The sequence below is a fragment of the Onychostoma macrolepis genome, chromosome 17 (assembly GCF_012432095.1).
Source record: "Onychostoma macrolepis isolate SWU-2019 chromosome 17, ASM1243209v1, whole genome shotgun sequence".
Taxonomy (NCBI): Eukaryota; Metazoa; Chordata; class Actinopteri; order Cypriniformes; family Cyprinidae; genus Onychostoma; species Onychostoma macrolepis.
The window spans coordinates 13567014-13591649 of NC_081171.1; the positions used below are offsets into that span (position 1 = coordinate 13567014).

At 36.5% G+C, this 24636-nt stretch overlaps 1 protein-coding gene across 3 annotated transcripts; it reads left to right on the forward strand.

Moving 5' to 3' along the window:
* The first annotated feature begins 266 nt into the window (after positions 1 to 266).
* On the forward strand, positions 267 to 24636 carry stac (SH3 and cysteine rich domain). 3 transcript variants are annotated; one of them, XM_058750287.1, is made up of 12 exons: positions 267 to 596; positions 6480 to 6834; positions 11625 to 11654; positions 13602 to 13702; positions 16180 to 16261; positions 16384 to 16490; positions 17531 to 17612; positions 18216 to 18283; positions 20093 to 20187; positions 21200 to 21251; positions 22752 to 22889; positions 22970 to 24636. In XM_058750287.1, the coding sequence occupies exons 1-12, from the start codon at positions 489 to 491 to the stop codon at positions 23066 to 23068; spliced, it is 1317 nt and encodes a 438-aa protein (XP_058606270.1). In that variant the 5' UTR covers positions 267 to 488; the 3' UTR covers positions 23069 to 24636. The 3 variants fall into 3 exon arrangements, with proteins under 3 accessions (XP_058606270.1, XP_058606272.1, XP_058606271.1); XM_058750289.1 differs by having other exon boundaries at positions 22803 to 22889; XM_058750288.1 differs by lacking the exon at positions 11625 to 11654.

The window sequence follows — 24636 nt, forward strand, 5'->3', positions numbered from 1 at the left end:
CTCTCCAAACCCACTATAAATTGCATTCTAGATACAATCCAGAAATAGAACAAAAACAATAGCACTATCCATTAACACTAATATTTTTAGATTCACAATTAATATGCGAAGATAAGAACAGAGGTGGCAACAGCCCGTCTGCTCACAAAAAAATCTAAATTGGATCCATTTAAAAAAAGGATGGGAATTAATCAGATCCGAACTCCTCCTATAGCGGTTTCTGATTGGCTGATCCACAGCCTGACAGTCAAATCCAGTCAGTCTGCTGGACGATCCTGACTCTAATGAAGTGAGTTCCTCTCGAGCGGACTGCGTCTCCACTATGCAATATATGAACTGATGGAAAGTCGATAGACGAGTGCGTAGTAGCCTACACCATTTATTCGCAGCGCATCGGCAGTTTAGAACTTCCAGCTCAACTCAACATGTAGAGCGCGGCTGGTGCCCAGACGTACCCGACAGACTGGTGCTGCTCAACTGTTACCAACATGATTCCGCCAGCGAACATGATCCAGGAGGACACGATGGGCAAGGAGAACGAACGGGAACACCGTGAGCCCCAGTCACCCACATCCATCAGCCAGCAGGAGTCAAAGGTTTGAAACTCACATCAGTCACAGAGATTTATGGAGTGCGCAGTTTACGCGTCTTTTCCCACTTTAACTGTTACAGAGACCGCGGAGTGTTGTGACATGTTTATAGCGTCTGATTTTGCCGTTATATGTCTTAAACTTTGATATGATGTTAATTTGTTCGTCTGCTGCAAATTGAAGTAGTTAGAGGCTAAAGCGTCGTGTAAAGCGTAAAGTGTGATCGTCAAATACAAAGAGTGTCGTTGTTACAAATCTTGTAACACTACTGAGAGGTGTAGCCTACGAACAGTTACCGCAAACATGGGCGTTTTACATTTATTATGGCAGGCTAAACATTCACTTGTTCAAATAATTGTGATGCCACCCCATCACCTTGCTCAACCTTGTTTTATTTAAAGTATTTTATTTCAAAATGGTGAACAAATGAGTAACATTAAAATCAGACTGTAAACAAATATAAATGGGCCTAAACTATAGGCTAACAAAAACAACAGATGGACCAGTTCTGTCATTTACATATAAGACATAGGTGAAATTTTACTTTGTTTTTCTTTCTTCTTTTTTTTTTTGCAATGTTATTTTCACACAGAGTCATTTCTACTGTCATGTTCACCCCTGTATATTATTTATAAATGGTTAATGGTTATGGTTAATACCTGTTTTTTACAGCTCACCATGTCGGTTATTACAACAACACTCCTCTGTCTCTCATACTGTCCAGTTTTCTGTCTTGTGAAAGTAGATTGAAATATTTGATTCAAATGATCTTTGATAATATTTAATCATTATGCATCTCTTGCTTTATGTCTACCAATAACAAATGTGCACATCTCCAAAATAATACAAATTCAGAAAAAAAACCCTACACTGGCAATATTATCATTTATATTAAGTTGTTTATTTGCAATAGGGCTCATATGAGACCTAGTTGAAGTTAGCTTTGCAAATGGAAATTTGTGATACTGCTGTAATTTTTATTTATTTATTAATATTTACTTTCAGTTTAACCCTAATGTGTGATTTGTTGTGTGTGGTTTAAGATCTGATGTGTGAGGTTATAGCAGGTGGTTTTGTCACATCGGTGCTGAGTTTGAACTCATCTGTTTTTCTGGGTCATCTGTGGCCCAGAGTTCTACATTCAGCCCTCAAATGTTGGACGGGTCACTGTGCTTCTAGAGCTCTATGCCAGTTGGGAATTTTGTATATTTATTGTCTTTAAATCAGTAGAGATTGAGTTCTGCAAGGTGGTAAGTAGTGCTTTATTTATTTATGTAGTTATTCATTATTTACATTTACTTTGTTTCATTCTGCTCCTTCCCATAAATGCTGTTTCAGTCAAACTGTGTGCACTGAGTGTGAAAGTTTTAAATTTGTACATTATCCATGACATTATGGTGTTAAATATTGCCTTCACTCATCGGATGAGTCTTGAGGGATTTGTGTGTAATTGAGAACTGTTACTTTGAGCAGTGGGATCACTTAAAATTTGATGTTATTATTTACTGAAGCCCTGTGGAAATGTTTTTAATCAGATCATAAGTTAGGAAAATTATGCATTTTTTGAAAACGGAAAATTCCTTTTGAAATGGAAAGAATCTGAAACCACATTATATTTGATTTATGACCAAAGGCTAGTTTTCATGTCAGTTCTTTTGGTTGTCCATTGCAGAATTCACTTGAGAATATGCCAAATAAGGATGTAATAGACTGCTAAAAAAGAATATGATTCCTTAGTTGTTAATGGGAGACTTTAATGCAAAATAAAAAATATATTCATAACTTAATCTCATGGTTGCATTTCAAAGATTTCCAAGAAGCAGTAGGCCCTTAGTAAGAAGTGAAACTATCCTGCAGGGTTTTACATCTCTTGTTTGAACCTATTTCTAGAGAAATAATGAAGATGTTACTTCTAGAGAAGAACTTTGGCCCAATAATCAGAGAATTTCATCATTATCAGGGATTTTATTTGCTAATCTATCAACCATCTTAGAGCTAAATTACTAAACCAAGATCAGGCTATATCTGTCCCAATTAACATATTCATGAGCACATGGCACCTTGAACTGATCCAGGAACACCTTTTATGACTAAAACCCAAAGTGAATTTTTAATCTTTCAGTGTTTCTGGTCTCCACTATGTGTCTGATTGCTTTTAATTTGTGTTTGATTAGATAAAAATGTGTCACGAGTAAAATGGGCCTAATAAAATGTGTCCCTCTTTCTCTAAAGACAGCAATCTTGTGCTGAAAAATACCTGACTTCCACCTTAATCAGCTCCATATCTCAGAGTCGTCCTTCAGGGTAGAGCAGGACACACATTTGGTGCTGACAGCAGCAGAATTGATTTCTAATAGATGTATAAGATTCGGGATTTTCTGGCAGAACTGGCCATTATTTTTGGAAGAGGTACTTTCAGTGCAGTTCTAATTTAAACCTTCATATCCTATGTGAAATATCTTTAAATGATCTAGTTGGTCTTTTATAATGACCATATTTAGGTCAAATTTCTCTCATTAACCATTTTAATCGGTGCAAAAAGGAACATCTGTTGACAGTTATATTGCTTAATTTCTAATATGATAGGGACCTAGCCTCAAAATCTCAAAATAAAAACCGAGACGTGCATTTTCAAGCAGTAGTCTTAGGCATTGATTTTTGTGTGTGTGTGTGTTCCTATTTGATTAATTTTATTGTAACTGTCAGGCATAGTGAGACTAGTGAAACTAAGCTCAAATGTTTTTTTTTTTGTTTTTTTTGATAGCCTGTTGTTTATACAGTTAGTTCTGCCACAAAGCAAGTGCCTTGTAAATGTCAGTAAGTACTTAAAACCAATTTTTAACAAACAGCATTTGCACTTTAATAACTCATTTGATGTTATTCACAGGGATTTCAGGCAGAAGAGCTGCTTGTAAGTGACTTTGCCTGTAAGTTAACAGTGAACTGTGAGCACTGATGGACAGGAGTGGTGAGGGAGGAACTAATCGATCAATCACTCTCTGTCGGCCATCAGAGATCAATAGGTCATCATCATACACAGGCATGCAGCTCACTAAACACACATCCTCTACTCTGATTGGTGAATGCATAATGTGAGAGGACTGTCCAAATGGGCAATATATCACACACATACAGTACATACACACAAAAAAAAAACCCACACACATAGGGCCCCCACCATAAGGATGGCCTAGGGGCATGGTAAGAGTTTTAGGCCAGCTAATAGAACAGTCACTTGCTTGATCAGGCTACTTATGCAGTGTCGCTAAACCTTACATTTGTTGACATGTTTTTTATGTCTTGAAAAGTAAAACAGATAGCAGGGGTTGAAAATTATTTGTCATTGTTTTCCATCAAAAGTGTGTTAATGAATTCATAGCTGTCTTGGAGTTATCTATTATATATATACATATGGTAACGCTACCATATAGGGACCAATTCTCACTATTAACTAGTTGCATATTAGCATGCCTATTATTATTAGGCTGTTTATTAGTACTTATAGAGCACATATTCTGCATGCCTATTCCTACCCAATGCCTAAACTTAACAATTACCTCACTAACTATTAATCAGCAGCAAATTAGTAGTTTATTGAGACAAAAGTCGTAGTTAATGGTTTGTTAATAGTGAGAATTGGACTTTAAAATAAAGTGTGCCAATATACAGTGAGGAAAATAAGTATTTGAACACCCTGCTATTTTGCAAGTTCTCCCACTTAGAAATCATGGAGGGGTCTGAAATTGTCATCGTAGGTGCATGTCCACTGTGAGAGACATAATCTAAAAAAAAATCCAGAAATCACAATGTATGATTTTTAACTATTTATTTGTATGATACAGCTGCAAATAAGTATTTGAACACCTGAGAAAATCAATGTTAATATTTGGTACAGTAGCCTTTGTTTGCAATTACAGAGGTCAAAGCGTTTCCTGTAGTTTTTCACCAGGTTTGCACACACTGCAGGAGGGATTTTGGCCCTCCTCCACACAGATCTTCTCTAGATCAGTCAGGTTTCTGGCCTGTCGCTGAGAAACACGGAGTTTGAGCTCCCTCAAAGATTCTCTATTGGGTTTAGGTCTGGAGACTGGCTAGGCCACGCCAGAACCTTGATATGCTTCTTACAGAGCCTCTCCTTAGTTATCCTGGCTGTGTGCTTGGTCATTGTCATGTTGGAAGACCCAGCCTCGACCCATCTTCAATGCTCTAACTGAGGGAAGGAGGTTGTTCCCCAAAATCTCGCAATACATGGCCCCGGTCATCCTCTTCTTAATACAGTGCAGTCGCCCTGTCCCATGTGCAGAAAAACACCCCAAAGCATGATGCTACCACCCCATGCTTCACAGTAGGGATGGTGTTCTTGGATGGTACTCATCATTCTTCTTCCTCCAAACACGTTTAGTGGAATTATGACCAAAAGTTCTATTTTGGTCTCATCTGACCACATGACTTTCTCCCATGACTCCTCTGGATCATCCAAATGGTCATTGGCAAACTTAAGTCGGGCCTGGACATGTGCTGGTTTAAGCAGGGGAACCTTCCGTGCCATGCATGATTTCAAACCATGACGCCTTAGTGTATTACCAACAGTAACCTTGGAAACGGTGGTCCCAGCTCTTTTCAGGTCATTGACCAGCTCCTCCTGTAGTTCTGGGCTGATTTCTCACCTTTCTTAGGATCATTGAGACCCCACGAGGTGAGATCTTGCATGGAGCCCCAGTCCGAGGGAGATTGACAGTCATGTTTAGCTTCTTCCATTTTCTAATGATTGCTCCAACAGTGGACCTTTTTTCACCAAGCTGCTTGGCAATTTCCCCGTAGCCCTTTACAGCCTTGTGGAGGTGTACAATTTTGTCTCTAGTGTCTTTGGACAGCTCTTTGGTCTTGGCCATGTTAGTAGTTGGATTCTTACTGATTGTATGGGGTGGACAGGTGTCTTTATGCAGCTAACGACCTCAAACAGGTGCATCTAATTTAGGATAATAAATGGAGTGGAGGTGGACATTTTAAAGGCAGACTAACAGGTCTTTGAGGGTCAGAATTCTAGCTGATAGACAGGTGTTCAAATACTTATTTGCAGCTGTATCATACAAATAAATAGTTAAAAAATCATACATTGTGATTTCTGGATTTTTGTTTTTAGATTATGTCTCTCACAGTGGACATGCACCTACGATGACAATTTCAGACCCCTCCATGACTTCTAAGTGGGAGAACTTGCAAAATAGCAGGGTGTTCAAATACTTATTTTCCTCACTGTATATACACATGAGGATTGTTAAACTATTATTTTTCCTCTTCCCAGTCTTAAATATGTGGTTTGTTGAGTTGCATGACTACCCTTGTCTAACCTTTAGTGTTGGGCACTTTTCATTTTTATTCTGATTTGAATAGCGTTTCTTTGCACACACAGTACTTGGGGAAGTAGTGCAGGTTACTGTGGCCTAGAGGACATTTTTAGTAGGCAAAGATGATCCTGGTGGGTGTTGTCAGCTAATTTAGAGAGCTGTCAGTGTATGACTGATATCATGGGTAATGTGCACCGCACAAAGAGGTTACGTACCAAGAGACATGACAGCCCATTTTTCTCTTCATTTCCTCTTTTCTCTTTCATTAAGTCTTTTGATTCTCAGTGAGTTACATGAACATAAATAATCTGTAATTTTAGCCTTGCTGAGTTAGGTTAATATATGATGGCTGGAGAGCTCGTATAATCATCTGGAGGTTGTTTCAGTGAGAATGCCCTCATTTGACACCTGCCAAGCATCAGAAATCACCCACTCACAGAGTTTAATGCTCCGGGGGCTGTTTACGTCATATGGGGTTGAGCATTTGTCTAAATCAGATGCTAATAGATGCATTTTGTACTCTGTTTTATGTTTGTTTCAGCTGCAGAGGCTAAAGCGATCACTATCCTTCAAGACCAAGAGTCTTCGCAGCAAAAGTGCAGATAATTTTTTCCAACGGCCGATCGAGGATGTGAAGTTTCAAACCGAACTTCTCTCGGATGTCAGCAGCAGCACAGGTCATCTGAGCACCATCGGCGTGTCCGTCTCAGCGTCCCCAGCGATGTCTCTTCCTCCACCACCCCCTCCACTGCCCACTGTCATCCCGGGCAACCTGCCCATTACAATCTGTTCTCCATCCCGCGCCCCCCGCCCAGCAGACCCCAACGCACACACGTTTCTAGAGCACATCTTCAAGAAGCCCCATTTCTGTGATGTCTGCAACCACATGATTGTAGGTAAGAAGACGTGCTTTATCTTTATGTGACTGACGACAGCTTTGCAATCTCATTACAGAGGAAACGCAAGAACAAAGCTGTGTTTGTGCTTGTTCAGACAGGGGAGGCTATTTTGATCTCTAACATAATGATTATAGATTAGATGACTGAAGGCATAATCTAAAATATTCTATTACCCATCTGTTGTCCGGCCACCAGACACTAATGTTTTGTTACTGTGGACGACGCCAAAACACAATGATTTGAGCATTTAGAGAGCGGTGAACAATGATAGAGTGGCACGACGTAATGAGTTAAAGACTCCATGAGATAAAAATCGAATGATTGTGGCTGTTAGTCAATGTCTATTAGATTTGAGGTCATATGTGAGTGCACTCCTAAAAGCTTACAAAACTTGTAGCACATATACACTACTGTTCACTGGTTTGAGGTCAGTAAGATTTTTTTAATGTGTTTATTAGTTCAAAAATACAGTAAAAATTAGGGATATAACGATTCACTCAACTTGTGATGCGATACGAGTCACAATACTGATTTCACGATACAGTTTTCTCACAATTTTTTTTTTACAAAATGAGATTTAAGACTATTTATAAGTGAAAAGGTGTCCTTTTATTATTGCTTGGGCAAAATGCTGCACATTTCTTTTGAAATGTGAATTGTTGAAATATGTCTCATAGCAAAACCAAATTAAAATTTTAACACGAACCCCGAATCAAACAAATAAATAACATAAATAAAATAAATCTCTTTATATAGGCAAACCAAGGCTTTGATCTTTCCATTTAAAATTAGAAGGCAACAACTTTCAGAGATAAATTCATATAAACTCCCACCCCAACTGTATTGCGATTCATTTAACCTCTCAACCAATTTGAATCGTTACATATTTGTGTAGATTTTCAACTGGCTCATGGTACATCGTTACATCCCTATTAAAAATAGTAATATTGTGAAATGTCGTTACAATTTAAAATGCTGTTTTGTATTCTAGTATATTCTAAAATGTAATTTATTTCTGTGTTGGCAAAGTTGAATTTCAGCAGGCATTACTCCAGTCTTCAGTGTCACATGATCCTTCAGAAATAATTCCAATATTCTGATAGGGTGCTAAAGAACCTTTTTTTATTATTACTATCAGTGTTGAAAAGAGACACTTTACTGTCACTTTTGACTAATTTAATGGATCTTATAAAGTCCTAGGTTTTTTTATTCTTTGGAAATTGCTGCAAAAATATTGATGACTCCTTTTGAATGCTGCTGTTTAGAAGTTTTTGTCTGAGTTATAATAATATTATAGCAAAATATGTTTCTGCAGGGCGGTGGCTATTTAAACAAAAAGTCCCACCTACATGTCCTGTTTCAATACAAGTGCATCAAAATAGGACATATGGGGTCCTTAAGCCTCTTTCCTGATTTTTAAAAAATGTTTTTAAATGAGTTTTAACATTTTTAAAAAACTGTCACCAAAATGTGTTTTTATTGTTGGAAAGGGTAGTCAGACAGAAGTAAATCAAACTGAGGTGTACTGCAGCCGATCGAAAGCTTCATGCCCCATATTTATGCACCCATGAGGGTCATCTGTCCAAACTGGATTTTATATCATGTAAATCATGAGTTGATTCTTCAAATTGAAACAGATGAAGAGCTCTACTTACAGTAAGTGTGGTGTTTGAAAGCATATGTGCTCAGCTAAGCCTGCATTACGGTATTTGAGGGTTTATCCTAGAAGGCAACAAGGTTGTGGCTCAGCTTTCAATTTGTGTATGTGTGTGTAGTGAGGCGGACAGATGTCCACCTGTTTGAAAAGAGAGAACCACAGCACAAGGATGAACACACACACACACACACACACACACTGTATGGTAACACATTAGTTTAGTGACCAGTTCTCACTATTAACTAGTTGGTTATTAGCATGCATATTACTAGCATATTGGCTGTTTATTAGTACTTATAAAGCACATATTAGTGCCTTATTCTGTAATATATTCTGAAAAGTGTTTTATGTTTTGAATGTACAGTGTGTGTGTGTGTGTGTGAGAGAGAGAGGAAGAGTGTGTGTCTGGTTGTGGCTGGCATATGGATCTGTCAGGCCTCATCACCTCTTTACCTCACTAACACTCCCTCAGAAGAGCACACTAATGAGGGCAGGGCTCCAGATCCCATCCTGGCACATCCTTATGAAAAGGACATCAAGAGGCCAAATCATGCATTTCAAAGCTTTGTACTAAATGTAGAGAAACCTGAGCTTACGCAGCATTAGATGAGGAATGATCTGTCGGCTCATTATCCCACAGCATTCTGATTACTGCCATGCAGGAAGGTGGATTTTATGAGATCTCACCAGCTGTCTGAAAAAAATAGCGAGTTGAGGCTGTAGTTCTTCTGCTTGTGTGTCGAGTCTCAATTTCCTGCTGTGATTAATGGGTCATTACTAAATAACAAACCGTGAAATCTCTGCATATGGATCGGATGTCAGGACACCTGTGTGTGACCCAAATCTCCGCAGGTAGATCAGATACCTGTTCACTTGTGTTTGACCCACATCTCTACAGGTTGATTAAACATGAGCTCACGTGCCGTTGACCCGAATCTCTGCATTTGGATCAGATATCTGGATATCGGGACACCGGAATTAACTGGGTTTCGACATCACATGCCTTTGTTTTCCATGCCCGTTTGTGATAGCCAGTGGTGTTGTGAATGGTGTATTTTAGCCAAAGATACAGATACCTGACGTGTTGCTATGTTGTTTAGTTTCCAGTTCAGAGTTAAGGAGTTTTTTTTCTTGTGGTTAAAAGTTTGTGTATTTATTTATTGATTTATTTACTTACTTATTTAATTGCTAACTTGGTTGCTTGCTTCAACTTGGGCCACTTTTATGACCCAGAGTTCTTTTATTTTTTAATCATGCCATCATTTATTTTTAAATATTTATTTTTTATTCTAACTTTAAATTTCTTTTTCCCTATTATGAGTAGATTTTATTGTTAAACTCTAGTCTCAGATACTCTCCAGACATTTAATCTTAAACTATGAAAATCCATCATAAAATAGGAATCAATATATATTTAACAGTAAAATAAACATAAACCATTTCAGTATTTATTTTGTGAAAATTATACATATTTTATATACACATACAAAAAACAATTATAAAATAAAATAAAAAATCACAACCACTACAACCAACAATTGTAATTCTTAGTTTTACTAAAGTTAATTTTCTTTAAGTCAGTCTACCGAATATTTTTCTTATTGGTGACCATTTCCAGTTAAGCAAAAAAGTATTTTACAAAATAACATAATTCTTTTGGATGCATGTCTTTTCGCTGTTGAATAATTTTAGTGCACAAATTAAGTAGAGAGTCTGTGTAAAATGTGTCTCTTCTAAATGGCTAAAATTGAAGAAACTCCCACTAAACACCCTCTTAGCTGTGTGGGTAAAAACTAAAGGAATTTAAGAAATTATTTAATGGTCAGTTGTGCAGCTGTAAAGATATTTACTGACCATGAACTGACTGTCATTTCATTCAGAATGAAAATTTAACAAGTATTATTAATACTTTGTGTTGAGATCATTTCAAAATGTCAGTCAACAATTTACAAAGCGTTTTCTGGATCGGAGAGCAACATGTTTTTCATGCTGATGTTCTCTCATGTTTGGCTAAAGCAGAGGCATCTATTTCTAAAGACACAGAAGCCATGCTGTATTTCAAAGTATAAAAGGAGGCTTAGCATATTGGGAATATGGTTGGCTGTCTGTGTGGGTGGATTCTCATCCCATTGGGCAACTGATGACATTAAAAACACTGAAATTAAGTCCACATAACATATCATGCAGCTTTTGCAAGTGTTGGTGAATGATGAAGTAATTTTCCTCTTTTTCCCTAAGGGCACACAAGTCCAAAATGAAGACCAAACATTTTATGACTTTGATAAAATATTCTAATATCACTTTCAGGCATTTTACCGAAACTTGGCCTTAACTAGATCTGAGTCAGTGTCATTTTCATTATAATTGTTCTGCCCTGCATCACCTCTCAACCCAAGACAAAGTACTCAACACATAATACTCAATCATTAAACACATTAAAGATGCATTAAAGCTGAAGTGATCAGCACAGGGAGGCATGAGAGAGTCTGGACCGAGCATATGATGTTTGATTAATCGATGGATGGCTGGAAGCAGTTTGTTGTAGCAGACAGGGGCAAATGAGCCCTGTGACAGAGTCACTCTCACAACAGCGGGACCTGATGTTTTCACCCTATTAATCATTTGACATTCATATTTTATTATTCAAAACAATCATTTTAAATCTTAAAGTCACTCCAAAAGAGGAAATATATGCTTTACTATTCTTTGATCGTGTGTAGTTAAAAGGAAGAGTGTGTGTCTCACCCAAAATGTAAATTCTGTCATCATGTACTCATTTTCTTTCTTTCTTCTGCAGAACATGAGCAGAAGATATTCAGCTTTAGCCAAACATGAGAGAACATAAAAGAAGCTATTTCTCAAAATATCTTCTTTTGTGTTCCACAGAAGAAAGTCATAAAGCTTAGGAATGACCTGGGTGTGTAAATGATCACAGAAATTGGGTGAACAATCCTTTAAAGGCTATTACATCAAAGTGTTCAGAGATACATGGTTTGAAAAATCAACATCTGGAAACCTTGAATGAGCTGTGACTAATGCCGTGTTGCCTTGTTTGACCAGCATTTTTGTATTTTTATACTTCAAGAAATAATTGTAATGCAAGAGGGATTCTCTCTTGTAATTTTTTTAGCTTGCCAAGGGGGAGCAGGCAAGGTGTTCGGTAAGTGTGTTCTCTTTAGAAACCGAATGAAAATAGATAACTCCCTTCACCCACCTCCAACCCCAACCCACCCTCTGCTTCTGCGCTCATAATGACTTGTTCAGCACTCTCAGGAAATGCATATGATGAAGTGGCTCCTCATATGCTTTCCAGACCAAGGCTTAATAGAATTTTTCCCCAGAGCAGTCAATATCAATAACTTTATTCTGTGATGGGATTGTTTTTTTTTTGTTGTTGTTGTAGTTGTTTCTTGCTACTGTCACAGGAATATAGATTGTTATTCTGTGTGTGCTGTTTTCCAGAGCTTTGCTATGCATGCTGTTGTTATATACTGTAGATGATGCTTTACTTTGTTCTGGTGGTTTAAAGTTAATGAAAGTATCTATTTTGTGTGCTTGGATATAGTGGAAGATACATTGAGATTTTTACCAGTAGGTGGCTTTAATCGCAATAAAGTGCTGCTCGCTCTTGGGAAGCAGCTGGAAAGGTGACTTTAACACACTATAATTTCAGTAATTAGTATTTATTGTCTAACCACAACAAAATCTGTTTATGTTTATCCTGCACCGAGGCAGTTTTTTAATTTCTGAAAGCAATTAGGCCTGATTAATTCTCCATTGCCCAAAGATCATCCAAAGAAGCATGCATCAAAGTGTTGCATAATTTGCCATAGGAAAAGCTGTTTATTTTGGTTAATGAAACATTCAGCTCTATCTGTAAGAAATAAACGTAATTTTAATATTAATATTTAAATATGTACCACTCTGAGTTATCATAATGGGAGGAGTCAGAGGCATTTATGGATTAAAGAATGTTTTTATTATTATTTTATGGCACAAGAGTGTTGTTACTGGAAGAAGCAGAGAATGGATGTTATAACATGTGCTTAGTGAATTTATTTTAGCGCTTTGTTTACATTTTGTTTGCAGTTTGATTGACAGAACTTTAGAGTTTTACAGCTTGCGCATTGTGACTTCTGAGGAGATCTACATTCTCTGCTTTCAAGTGAACACAAATGTTATGCACAAATATTGATATCAGGCAAAGCATACATGTATTGCTTCCTTTTGTAGTTCTTCCTCCTTCGTTCTTCCTTCCTCCAAGTGTCTAAATCAATAAAACCGTATCTCTGAATGCATGTTCTGAGCATCAGGTGTGGGGATATCAAATTGTGAAACTGAGCAAATATAAGAGTAGGTTTTTTTAGAGAATAAGAGTGCTGTTTTATTGGATGGTTTCTTGTACATTTGTTCTCAAATTTTACGCTTTGCTCTCGTTTGTCTTCAGCTGTTTCTGTTCAGCTTAGCATTAACACCTGCATTTTCCCGATTCCAGTACTACCAATAAGTGTGAATTCTGCAAGTGTTTCCGGGACTGTGAAGCCATAATTTAAGGATCTTCTTATAAGGGATCTTCTATTTAGGCAAAAGAAATGTAGGCCAGAATGATGACCAGCAACCTGAACGCTTGCAGAATTGCTCCCCCACACTCTTAAAAATAAATGTTCTTTATTGGCATCTTTGGTTCCATGAAGAACCTTCAAAATCCATTAAACCTTTCCATTGTGTAAAAGGATCTCTTCAGTGGGAAAACAATCATTAGATAACTCGAATGTTCTTAAAAAAAAATGCGCTTTTGGAACATTTATTTTTAAGAGTGTTTAAGATTTTAACCCTTCAATAAGAACTACTGACAGAATTATATGGCATTTCATGTTACACTGCTAATTAAGAATTAATTGTGGATGATAATAAACAAACTATTGCTCTCGATAACAGAATTTCCCAACAAAACTGCACAGGTGGAAATTCCCAACTCTGACCTGTATTTATTGATCACTTTCTGTTGTTTAGCAGTAATATGACATTGTTTTGTATAAATAACCTTTATGTTCAATAAGTTTGACATTTAAACCTGATATTAACTGAATTTGACCTCAACTGCTAGGCACCAATGCTAAGCTGGGCCTCCGGTGCAAAGCCTGCAAGATGGGCATCCACCACAAGTGCCTGGATCGAGTCGGACTGCAGAGATGCATGGGGAAATTGGTGAGATATTTTTTACTTTATGTGAACTGAGTGTTTTTTCCCTCAATTTGTTTGCTTTTTTTTTTAAATATTTGATTACTCTTGGAAATTGAATGTGGATCTAAACAAGCTATTTAGTGTTTATGTTCATTTGTTGATCAGGTTGGCCAATGTTTGTTTATCGGATGAAGAGGCTTATTTGAGAAGTGACATAACATATAGTGTTGCAATGAAAACACACTTCTCCGGTCTCCACTGATGGAGAAACCAAGTCCATACTTATAATTTGCAATATCACTTTTCTGGTGTTCCTCTCTGGCAGTAGGTGAAGATTTGTAGTGTTTGAGTGTTAAGATGTGATACTCTTCACAGTGTTATTTTTGGTGATTTGAAGGTGTGATTCATCAGTCTGTCTTTTCCTTCCGTGAATTTATGTGCGAGTATGAATGTTAATGATTCTCCGGTGTGTACTAGAGAAAGTGAGAGAGAAGAAAGATGGGATAGTTGATACAGAATATCAAGATGCATCTATCATGTAAACACCTCTGTGCTTTACTCAGGGGACCCACAAGTCACGACTCTTCTGGGAAATTCACACGCCCCCCCACACACGAGATAAAAATGACGAAAAGGCAAAAGAGTGCTAAAATTTCCATTGCTTTTCCCATGGCTTCAGTGCAGTACTGGAGTGAGTCAGGTTTCTCAGAGAAGGATTGAGTGACCTTGAGAACAAGTTCAGCTTTCTCAAAAACCTATTCTAATGTAGAAAGAAGTCATAATGCTGTGGTAGTATTGTTAAAATAACAGATTAGATTAACAATGAAATCAAGATATTTTTATATAGGCCCTTTGTGCAGAATTGATCTTTTAAAGGGGCCATGACATGAATTTTGTTATTATTTTAATATGTTCCTTGAGGCTTACTTATAATGTTAATAAAGTTTTTTGCACAAATGTGAAATGTTATTACAGTTTAAAATAACTTTACTTTTTAAAATATTTGCAATTTTACTTATTAGTATCACATGATCCTTCAGAAATCATTCTAATGTGCATTTTTACTATCTTTTATTAATTTTTGAAAGAAAAACACAACAGGGTTGTGGGTAGAATGGCCTTTGACCAGTGTTTTGTATTCTTAGAACCCAGCACTTTTGATTCTAGTACTATAGTATGAGATCATCAACACAGGAAGTGGAAAAAAATGCTGTGCTTGTGCACCGTTTGGTGGATTGATACAACAAGTCTCCCGATGATGTAGTGGGCTCTCACAGATGGAAAATATAGCTGTGGGGGGTCAGGATTAAAAAGAGAACAACTCCCCACAGGATTCGGCTTTAATTCCACTTTTGCTCTAAAGTGGACAAGTTGCTATTTTTAAACTCTTGTTTATTTCTTTTGGCTTGTCTGATCAGTGAGAACCTTTGAGCTACGAGTGCTTTTCAGAAAAGAGTGCTTTACTAGCAGCATGACATGAGCTGAGTCCTGATTGTTAGTCAACCATTACAACTCCCATTATGTGCAAGTGAACATCGCATGGTGGAGCTATTATTGTTCTTTTAGTTGATTAAGCAAATTAATCACATGGAAGTTTTTCGGCTGAGTCACTTAGGTATTTTAAGGCACTCGCAGACACGGTGCACTTTTGTTAAATGCATTTATTAGCATCTACTTTAGCACTGAACATGCCTCTTTACACGCTTCCCCAGTGAGCTCTTGGAGAAATGTCACGTAGTAGCACTACAGAGCTTCTCTCAGGGTTCGAGTGGTACTTAATCCCCAACCTAACGAAGAAGTCTTCAAAGCAGATTTGTGATGCTGATGGCGTAGACACCCTGCCTGGACTCAACACAACAAATACAAATAAGGGCATAGTGAGCCCGGCTTCTTTCTTAGGGCTGTGTGTATGTGTGCAACTGAATGCTAATTAAGCCATAGTAGCTTGTTTTTTATTGATTTGAACCACTGAATCCCAGTGTGAATATATCTTAAAGGTATAAAATAATTTGCCTCATTACCATTCATTTAGATGATCTTATTGACTGCTATCAGACTGATAATGTATTAATCATTAAAGTGTTGTTTAATCAAAAATATCTTAATTTGTGTTCCGAAGATGAACGAATGTCTTACGGATTTGGAACATTTTTGGGTGAACTATCCCTTTAACATGAAACTTTAGCAGGATCATAAATTAACCAGAGCTTAAGCCTAAAGCGCCAATGAAAGTAGCAAACATATCTTGTTTACGTTTACGTTTTGCATTTGATGTTAGTTTTATTTCATGATGATAAATAGCTAAAATTGTTCAGATTGAGAATAACTAGTGTTTTAAATATTTGATTCCCTTATTTAGCATGAATAGGTAGTGTTTTATATGTTTTATGTTTTACATGCTCCCATCGAGGTTAAAAATGCCCATGAAAATTAATTCTGGGTATAAAAAAAGTAAATTAATAAAATAATGAAATCCATTGATCCTGTTCGTGTGATTGCAGCCCAAAGGTTTCCGGAGATACTCTAGCTCCCCTCTGCTGATTCAGGAACAGTTTGGCTGCATTAGGGAGGTGATGCCTATTGGTGAGCAATATGAGGCATTTTTTTTTTATTCTTTTACATCTGCACAATATGCCATAGCATCACCAGCTTGATCATCCTGTTCACTGATATTTTGTAGTATTTTGACATGTCTTTTGTCCTAGCCTGTGGCAGTAAAGTTGACCCGGTGTATGAGACTCTGAGATTCGGAACCTCTCTGGCACAAAAGACCAAGCGGACCAGTGGATCGGAGTCACCACAGAGAAATTCTGTAAGAAACACTTGTTCAGTACTGTCACATTTTTCATACCTTTTAAAAAATACATTCTAAATTAATTATTTAACTGAATTTTCAAATATTCAAATAATATATATTTTTTGGAAGTTGCATACAATTCTATTTGATGGGGCATGTGACAGTTTGAATAGATTTAATAGTGTAGACATAGATGTGTGTGTGAAAGAGAGAGGGACTGGTCATAGTAAACATGCATCCATCATTTACCTGCAGGCAATCTGCTTAAGTTTAGGCTTTTAAAAAGATTGATAATGCATTTTAAATTATGTGTCTGCTTGGCTGCTTGTGCAGAGAGTGAAGCACTTGTGGTAAAAAATGGTGATGGTTATTATGATTCATTCAATAAAACACTCAAGACAATTCAAATTAATCTCCTTGAGCTGCTCCTCAGGTCCATTATTTCCTCTCTACACAATACATTTTCTTCTATTAGAGGCATTATCACAGGGATGCAGTTTCTGTTATAAAACAAGAATGTTGTCACCATTATGTTATGTTATAGCAACATATTTGGTCCTTGTCATTTATTCGCAATTGTAGTGCATTAATACAAAGTTAACATTTTTTTGTACTCACATTTATTATATCTGTGTGTGCATGTGAATGTTTAAACCATCTAATATGCAGTTGCTACTTGCTACAGTTGTAAGGGAATCTAAGGATCCCAGATGTAATGCTTTAATGCTTGAAACAAACACAGGCACACACACACCCTGGAAGGAAGTGATGGTCAGCTTCAGATAATGCCTCTCTAAAGCAAATATGACCAAAAAAGGCAGAGAATAAGATGAAAGAGAGAGAGAAAAGACAAGAGGACACAACATGACAGAATGAAGCCAGGATGAAATAAATCAAATTATTTGCAAAAGAAAGATAAGTTTGTATGGCATTTAATAGATGTAAATCTCTGAATAATAAGCAGTTAACATTAATCTTTTCATGTTTAACAGACAAAGTCGTTTCTTAGGACATGCGCATGTGAGAGAATTCATGTGTTGTAATCATTTGTTCAGACCAGTGATATGGCTCAGGTACCAGAAGAAAAGACGGCTCACAGCAGTCGAGCTCAACTCACCAGAAAACCCAGTGACAACGGTAAGATCCCAGTTCGTGTTATGTAAAAAAAAGTCCTAAATAAGGATAGAAATTACAAATTTAAAAATATTCATAATAAAATAATTATATGCCATAATTAAATTTTACAATTTCCTAATCAAATAAATTTAATATTTATTCATAAGCACTATTTATTGTTAAAGTATGACTTAAATAACTCCACCTATGATAAAACTGACCCAATAGAAACAGCTCATGTGAATCTGATCTTCTATCCCACAATCCTCCTTTTAACTCCAAACTGCCAGCTTCTGATCAGACACATTGTTGAAACTCATTAGCACTTTATATAACATACTACGCCGTTTCGGACGGACTGTGATGGTATCAGGGAGATGACCCCAGCTTCAGTGAATTCATGTGCCCATGACTGTGTGCGCTGGGAAGAGAGACAGAAATGTATTCTCTGGTGCCACATAGGTGCCAGCATGACCGAGAAACTGTGGTATTTTGGGGTAATTAGTCCACCACTCTGAACAATGACCCACTACAACTGCATCATTCATTTAACCTCATGCAAGGTTTATTCTGTCATGTTCAAATGTTTTTACTCATTGATTTGTCTTGTGTTGTGTGTTGTAGTTTTTACGCCCCTGGAGAATGGAACAGAACATTTTCATATTGCTGAAAGGAAATCAGAAGAATCACCTGTAAGCATCACAACATCTCTCTTTGTAACACTTTGTATAAGATTCATAATTTTTATTAAGCCACTGTCCTGTGTCTATGGGTCAGTGTAGGCACCTAAACATTTTGCAGTTTTTCTCTAGAAAAAAAGGTATAGTATTGAACACACATTGTTTTGGCGGGCATGTTGTCACACTACTGTATATCTGGTTAGTTGAGCAGAATTAAACAGTAAAACTATTATGAGGAGCACTAATGGTCAAATAAAATTAAAGGGGTCATATGATGTTGATGAATGATGTTGACGTATGACGTTGTTTGAATGAGGCATTTAGGAAAGTGTGGATGAGTCTTAACTTTTAGAAAGAATATCTCTTTGGTTCTAAGACTTTAATCTTTGTGACTTTATGGATCTTATATCTATATGCACGAACAGCTTGTAACACTCCAAAGACAAAGGAAAATATGACATTTGACACCTTTAAGAAATTATTTAGTAAAAAAAGGATACATTCAATTTGCAGTAAAGTTTTGTTTTATTATTATTACAAAAGATTTCTATTTCAAATAAATGTTTTTATTTATCAAAGAATCCTGAAAAAATTCCACAGTTTCAACAAAACTATTAAGCAGAATAACTGTTTTCAATGTAAATAGAAATGTTAAATAAGAAAAATTTGTTTCTCCTTCAAAGGAATAAAATATAAATAATTCCTTAAATAAAATAATTCATTAAAATATGTGACCATGGACCACAAAACCAGTCTTAAGTGTCAATTTTTCAAAATTGAGATTCATACATAATTTGGAAGCTGAACAAATAAGCTTTCCATTGATGCTTGGTTTGTTATGATCGGACAATATTTGGCCGAGATACAACTATTTGAAAATCTGGAATCTGAGGGTGCAAAAAATCAAAATATTGAGAAAATCGCCTTTAAAGTTGTCCAAATGAAGTTATTAGCAATGCATATTACTAATCAAAAATGAAGTTTTTATACATTTATGGTAAGAAATTTACAAAATATCTTCATGGAACATGATCTTTACTTAATATCCTAATGATTTTTGGCATAAAAGAAAAATTGATAATTTTGACCCATACAATGTATTTTGGGCTATTACTACAAATATACCCCAGCGACTTAAGACTGGTTTTGTGGTCCAGGGTCACATATATTAAAATAGAAAACAGTTGAACTAAAAACCTTACAGCTACTGAGCTTTATATAGACGTCTTAACAACTAGTCCTGGTCTCCCTTGTTTGTTTCCTTCTGAAAATAAACTGTTTTTGGAGATTTCTGCTGTGTAGCACTAGTGCCTGAGACAGAGATCATGATATTTCAGGCCTGAGGAAAATTATGCTTTTTATAATGATGCTTAGTGAGAATTTTAATTGTGTTGTGTCGATTCTTTCCGACATTGATATGAGGCAGCTAGCTTCACTTCATTCACTCATGGTTCTGAGTCAGGATTTAATCACATCTGAACTATTCTTAGGCCAGCTGAGTGTGTGTGCGCCTGCTTGCACTCACAATTTCCCAGGAGCTGGTGGAAAAAGTCCAAATTTAAGTAACACCCCCACCTTAGCCAATATTTAAATCCTAGTAATGTTTGGATTGTGGAATCAATCTTGAACTGTAACTATATGTTCCTGGCTTCTGAATTCTATTTTTTACATAAAGGCTTGTATTTATATCAGACTGAGAAATATTCACTGTAACGTAGCCCTACTCTCTTCTGCACACATTTTCAGCATAATTTCTGTTGATTTGTGATGTAATTTGTAATAGTCTCTTCCTGTTTATGTCCCTGTGTGTTTAAACTGTAGTCAAACAGAGAGCTGAAGAGGGACCCTCTGCAGCTCAATACTTATGTGGCTTTGTTCGAATTTACCCCCCAAGACAACCAGGACCTAGAAATGAGGTGAGTAGAATACATTTTTAGCTTTTAAAACAGACACAAGCCCCTTTTTTTTATCCTTTTCTATATTTATTTTGTGGTATCAACAGCAGATACTAGTATTTTATTTAGTTACAGCTATAATGAATACACACACACTAGAGCAGTACTGAGTTATTCAGTGTCACGCCTGATTTGAGTCTTCACACCTGTATCATGTGGTCATTTCCCTTTTCCCGCCCAATTAGTTGTCATGGGAAAGCACTTCGCTGTCTGCTGGACAATTTGCTGATGATAACGGTTAGCTCAGGGTTTCTTAATATGCAGAACACATTGTGTGCTTACCTGCACTGACAAGCACGCTCTTGTATAAACATGAATATTGATGGCAAAATGTTTTAAAAGTTTAGTTGCTGACCTTGTGATTAAGGTGCAGTCACACTTGCTTCCGCTTTTGCTACGAATATGGCAACAGGACAGGGTTTCTATTTTAGTAATAAATTATAACTAACAGATAATAGTGATAAATGAATGAAAGTGAATGGTGCACAGTTTCACTCTTTGCAATAAATGCAGGCTGTTTAGGTTCTTCAAAGCTGGCTGAACGTGGACTTAAGACATACAGTGCTATAAATGTATAGCATTATAAAGTCCATGAACATTTATACCTGTGATTTTCCCAGAGGTTAAATTTATAGAGTTTGTACAACTTTGTCTGGTACTCTGATTGTGACCGCTGTGTTATTGTCCCTGCTGAGACTGATTCTGATTGCACACACATTTCTCTTTACAGCGCAGTAGTACTTTCATTTCTTTTGGTTCAGGTCTGATTTTCAGAAGACTGCAGATGACTTTAAATCCCTTTACATGTGCAATTTCATTCCGGCCTTATGTAATGGAATGAAGCTATCGCAAAATTTTAGAACCGTTTCATCAAAGCTTTCGATCATAAATTAATTCCAAAATTAATTTCCTACTATTGAAAGGGGATGTAATGTCTTAATGTCTGTCCTAATGCGTTCCTTTCTCCCTACAGACCCGGAGATCGAATAATCCTGGCAGATGATTCCAATGATGACTGGTGGAAGGTACAATTATTACACATTTGCAGAATGTTTGATGAAAAAAAGACTTTAATGGTTAAACGTTGATTGTCTCCAAAATGTGACATTCTACATCACTAAAGGGTGGAAACTTATTTTACTAGGCATTATACACTTGCCGACTTTGCATATGGTTACAGATAAAAACTGGGCATCATATACAGTACTAAATGACTGAGGATCACATATTATCAGACTTTAAAATTTTTCAGAACACAACAATCTCATGCAAAAATGAATGTTCTGTAAAAACAAGTGTTGGTTGAAAAATATATAATATATTTGATATCCTCTGACCGGATGGAATCTTTTAGCCTTGTTTAGACTGTCAGGCCATATCCTGTTTTTATGAATCCGATTGGAATCTGAGTTAATTGATTGACTGTCCACACTTTGTATCGCAACCGTTCAGATATGATTTGTGTATCCCGTGGTGCTCTTTCGTTTTACTATCTGCATTGGTTTCTATAGCAGTGATGTTGTGTTGGTTTGGCTATGCTAATAACAACAATAACAGCAATTCAGTTTGTAATACAGATGTAGTCTTACAACATTTCAACATGTTGCCGTCGCACTGGATTATATTAGGTTTTATGAGGCAGCAGCAGAAATGTAAGAAGCTGGAATGTGCGGCTTTATTCAGCTCAAAGAGGTGTGTAGATCAGCAGTATATTGTCATTTTCCGCTTGACTTGCACTTCGCAACAACACAACCTTGTTTCTGCAAGAACATTCAGCATGTTTTCTACAAACAACATCTGATGTGTTTACGTTTTACATGGCGCGAGAAAGTCACATAGGCAAAAAAGCTGCACAAAATCGGATCTGAGCGGTCAGACTGAAACGGATCTTGATTTTTTATTCTTTGTTGTTCAAACTTGCTAAATAAGATAAGATTCCAAATAGATATGATTCCAAAAATCGGATTTGGACCGACTGTCTGAACAAAACTATAGTCTGAACCTAGAAAATCTGCAGACTTGCTCTGACTTTGAGCATTGACTCCTCCAAACTGTAAATAGGGGAAAAAATCTGGGCAAAGCTCACAAATAGTAATTTATAAATACATAAAAAGCAATACATAAATCTACATTATGTAATTTTATAGAGCTGTAATACTATTTATTATGGAGTTCACCAACAATACATGGCCAACTTGATATTTGGTCGGTTCATTTAAAGTATTTCAAAACTGAATACATAGAAATTCCTAGGGATGAGTCAAAAGGAGAAAATGTGAAAACCATTTTCAGTGCTCTTCTCTAAGCAATTACAATTTCATGAGGACTGATGCCTTCAAGCTTAAAAAGGACACAAAAGCATCATAAAAAATAAATGAAGTCTATATATTTTATGGTACATGTGTGCTGTATTCCAGTCCAAAGTTTGATGCTCTGTGATAGCTTTGTGTGAGAAACAGACAGTATATTTTAAGATGAGTGTGGGTTTAGAATTTTGTTCTTGTGTATTTTGCTAACAATTCCAGGGTGTGATTGAAGATAGAATAGGTTATTTCCCAGCATCCTTTGCACATCAGGTGAGGGCGGGTGACAGGGTGTTCAGATGTAACCGAACCTTTATTGGCTGTAAGGAGCAAGGGCAGATCACCCTGAAGGAGGGACAAGTGAGTAGCCTCTAATCATTTCCAACTTGAATTCTCGCCACAAACTGCTTGATAATGCTGCAGTATCGACACACTTTCAGATTTGTGTCAGCGGTGAGGATGAACACAATGGCTTCATCAGAGTAGCCAGCGGGAAAAAGAGAGGTTTCGTGCCCTGTGACGTCCTGGAGAATATATGAAGTGAAAGAACAGAGAGAAGAGATGGTTCGCTTAAAGAAAAGAAAAGACTTCCCAGGGCGATGACTTTCCAACACTGCCTCTGTGACTGTTTGAATGATCTATGGATCCACCTGTAGGGTGACCAGACGCTGGAGGGCTCGTCGGGAGGGATCAGAACAGCCCTGTTCTAACCCCTGTCTCCCTCAGTGACAAAAGAAGAATGTACAATGACTTCAAAGAGTATTTGGACATCTAAGTTGCACCTAAAAATTTATATATTTAACTTCATTAACTAACGAAACCAAACCATCTGCAAACAAATGCTGCCAGAGCTTTTCTCAGAACTAACACTACTTTTTTAAGCCATTTTTTCAACCCATCATACTTGCTAATGAAATCCAATACTTGTTTCTTACTAAGTTGAGGTGATGAATCCAAACATAGTGCCTGTTTTCCTCTAGTTTTTTAAAGATAGTTATCATTTAAAACCTAAACTTATATTAGGTTAAAATAAATGCCATTTGGTTTGATATTTTGATATCTATAATCATTTTCACGTCTAGCTTAATTGTCCAAATACTTCTTGGGGTCACTGTTTGTGTGTTTCATTAACTGCTGAATGTCAGTGTCATGTTTTCTTCTCATCTGAGAGAATTGAGTTTTCTGTATTTAATTTATTGAATGTTAGTGTAGGGGGGGTTCGTCGACACACGACACAGCACTTTTCACTATCAACTATTCAGTATAGCATCAAAACTCACATTGTTTTAAAATATCTTAATTGTTAAGACAACATATTTAATGCTTCATATATTTCCATAAAACCCAATACATGACTAATGCTACGTAATATATGTTCTTTTTTAAGCCATTCTTTCCAAGAAATGTGCAGGTGTGTTTTGTTCTCCGTAATACTTCAGACTTTGACAATTACTTTAATTTAAATTGCAATCCCAAAATGTTATTTTCCACTCATGCTTCTGAGAACAGAGCAGGAATGATCAGATCTCAGCTGTGTCAGGATTCTAAGTGTTTTCAGATGTTACTTCTAACTCAAAGCAGAGCATACACATTCCTTGATCAAACACAATCTCTGGGCTGTGATAAAAAAGATCTGTTTGCTGAAACCCTTGTCCACATGCTTTTGTCTTTAATGTCCTAGTGTGTTCAGATGTCTCTCAAACATATGCTACATGTCATATGTTCTAATTATCTTTTATTATTAAGACATTTTATTTTAGAAAAAGAAACATTTTGCTAAATGAAGCTAAATAAAGCAGATTTATGTATTGCTACACCATTACAGCAGGTATGCCCGAAGAAAATGATTACAGTAAAGATTTTTTTAAATAATGTTATTATTATTATTATTTATTTGAGTCTAGTCATGGAAGAATAGGCATCATGTATTGTCCATTTATGATACATAATCTCTGTCTCTTTATAAGATGTCTCATATATATATAATTTAACTCATCTTGTCTGGTCTTTTGATATTTTAATTTGAGCTAAATGAAGCTGTCTTATTGTACAGCATCATGATATTACTGTGTATATACTTTATGTACAGAATTAAAGTTTATTTATT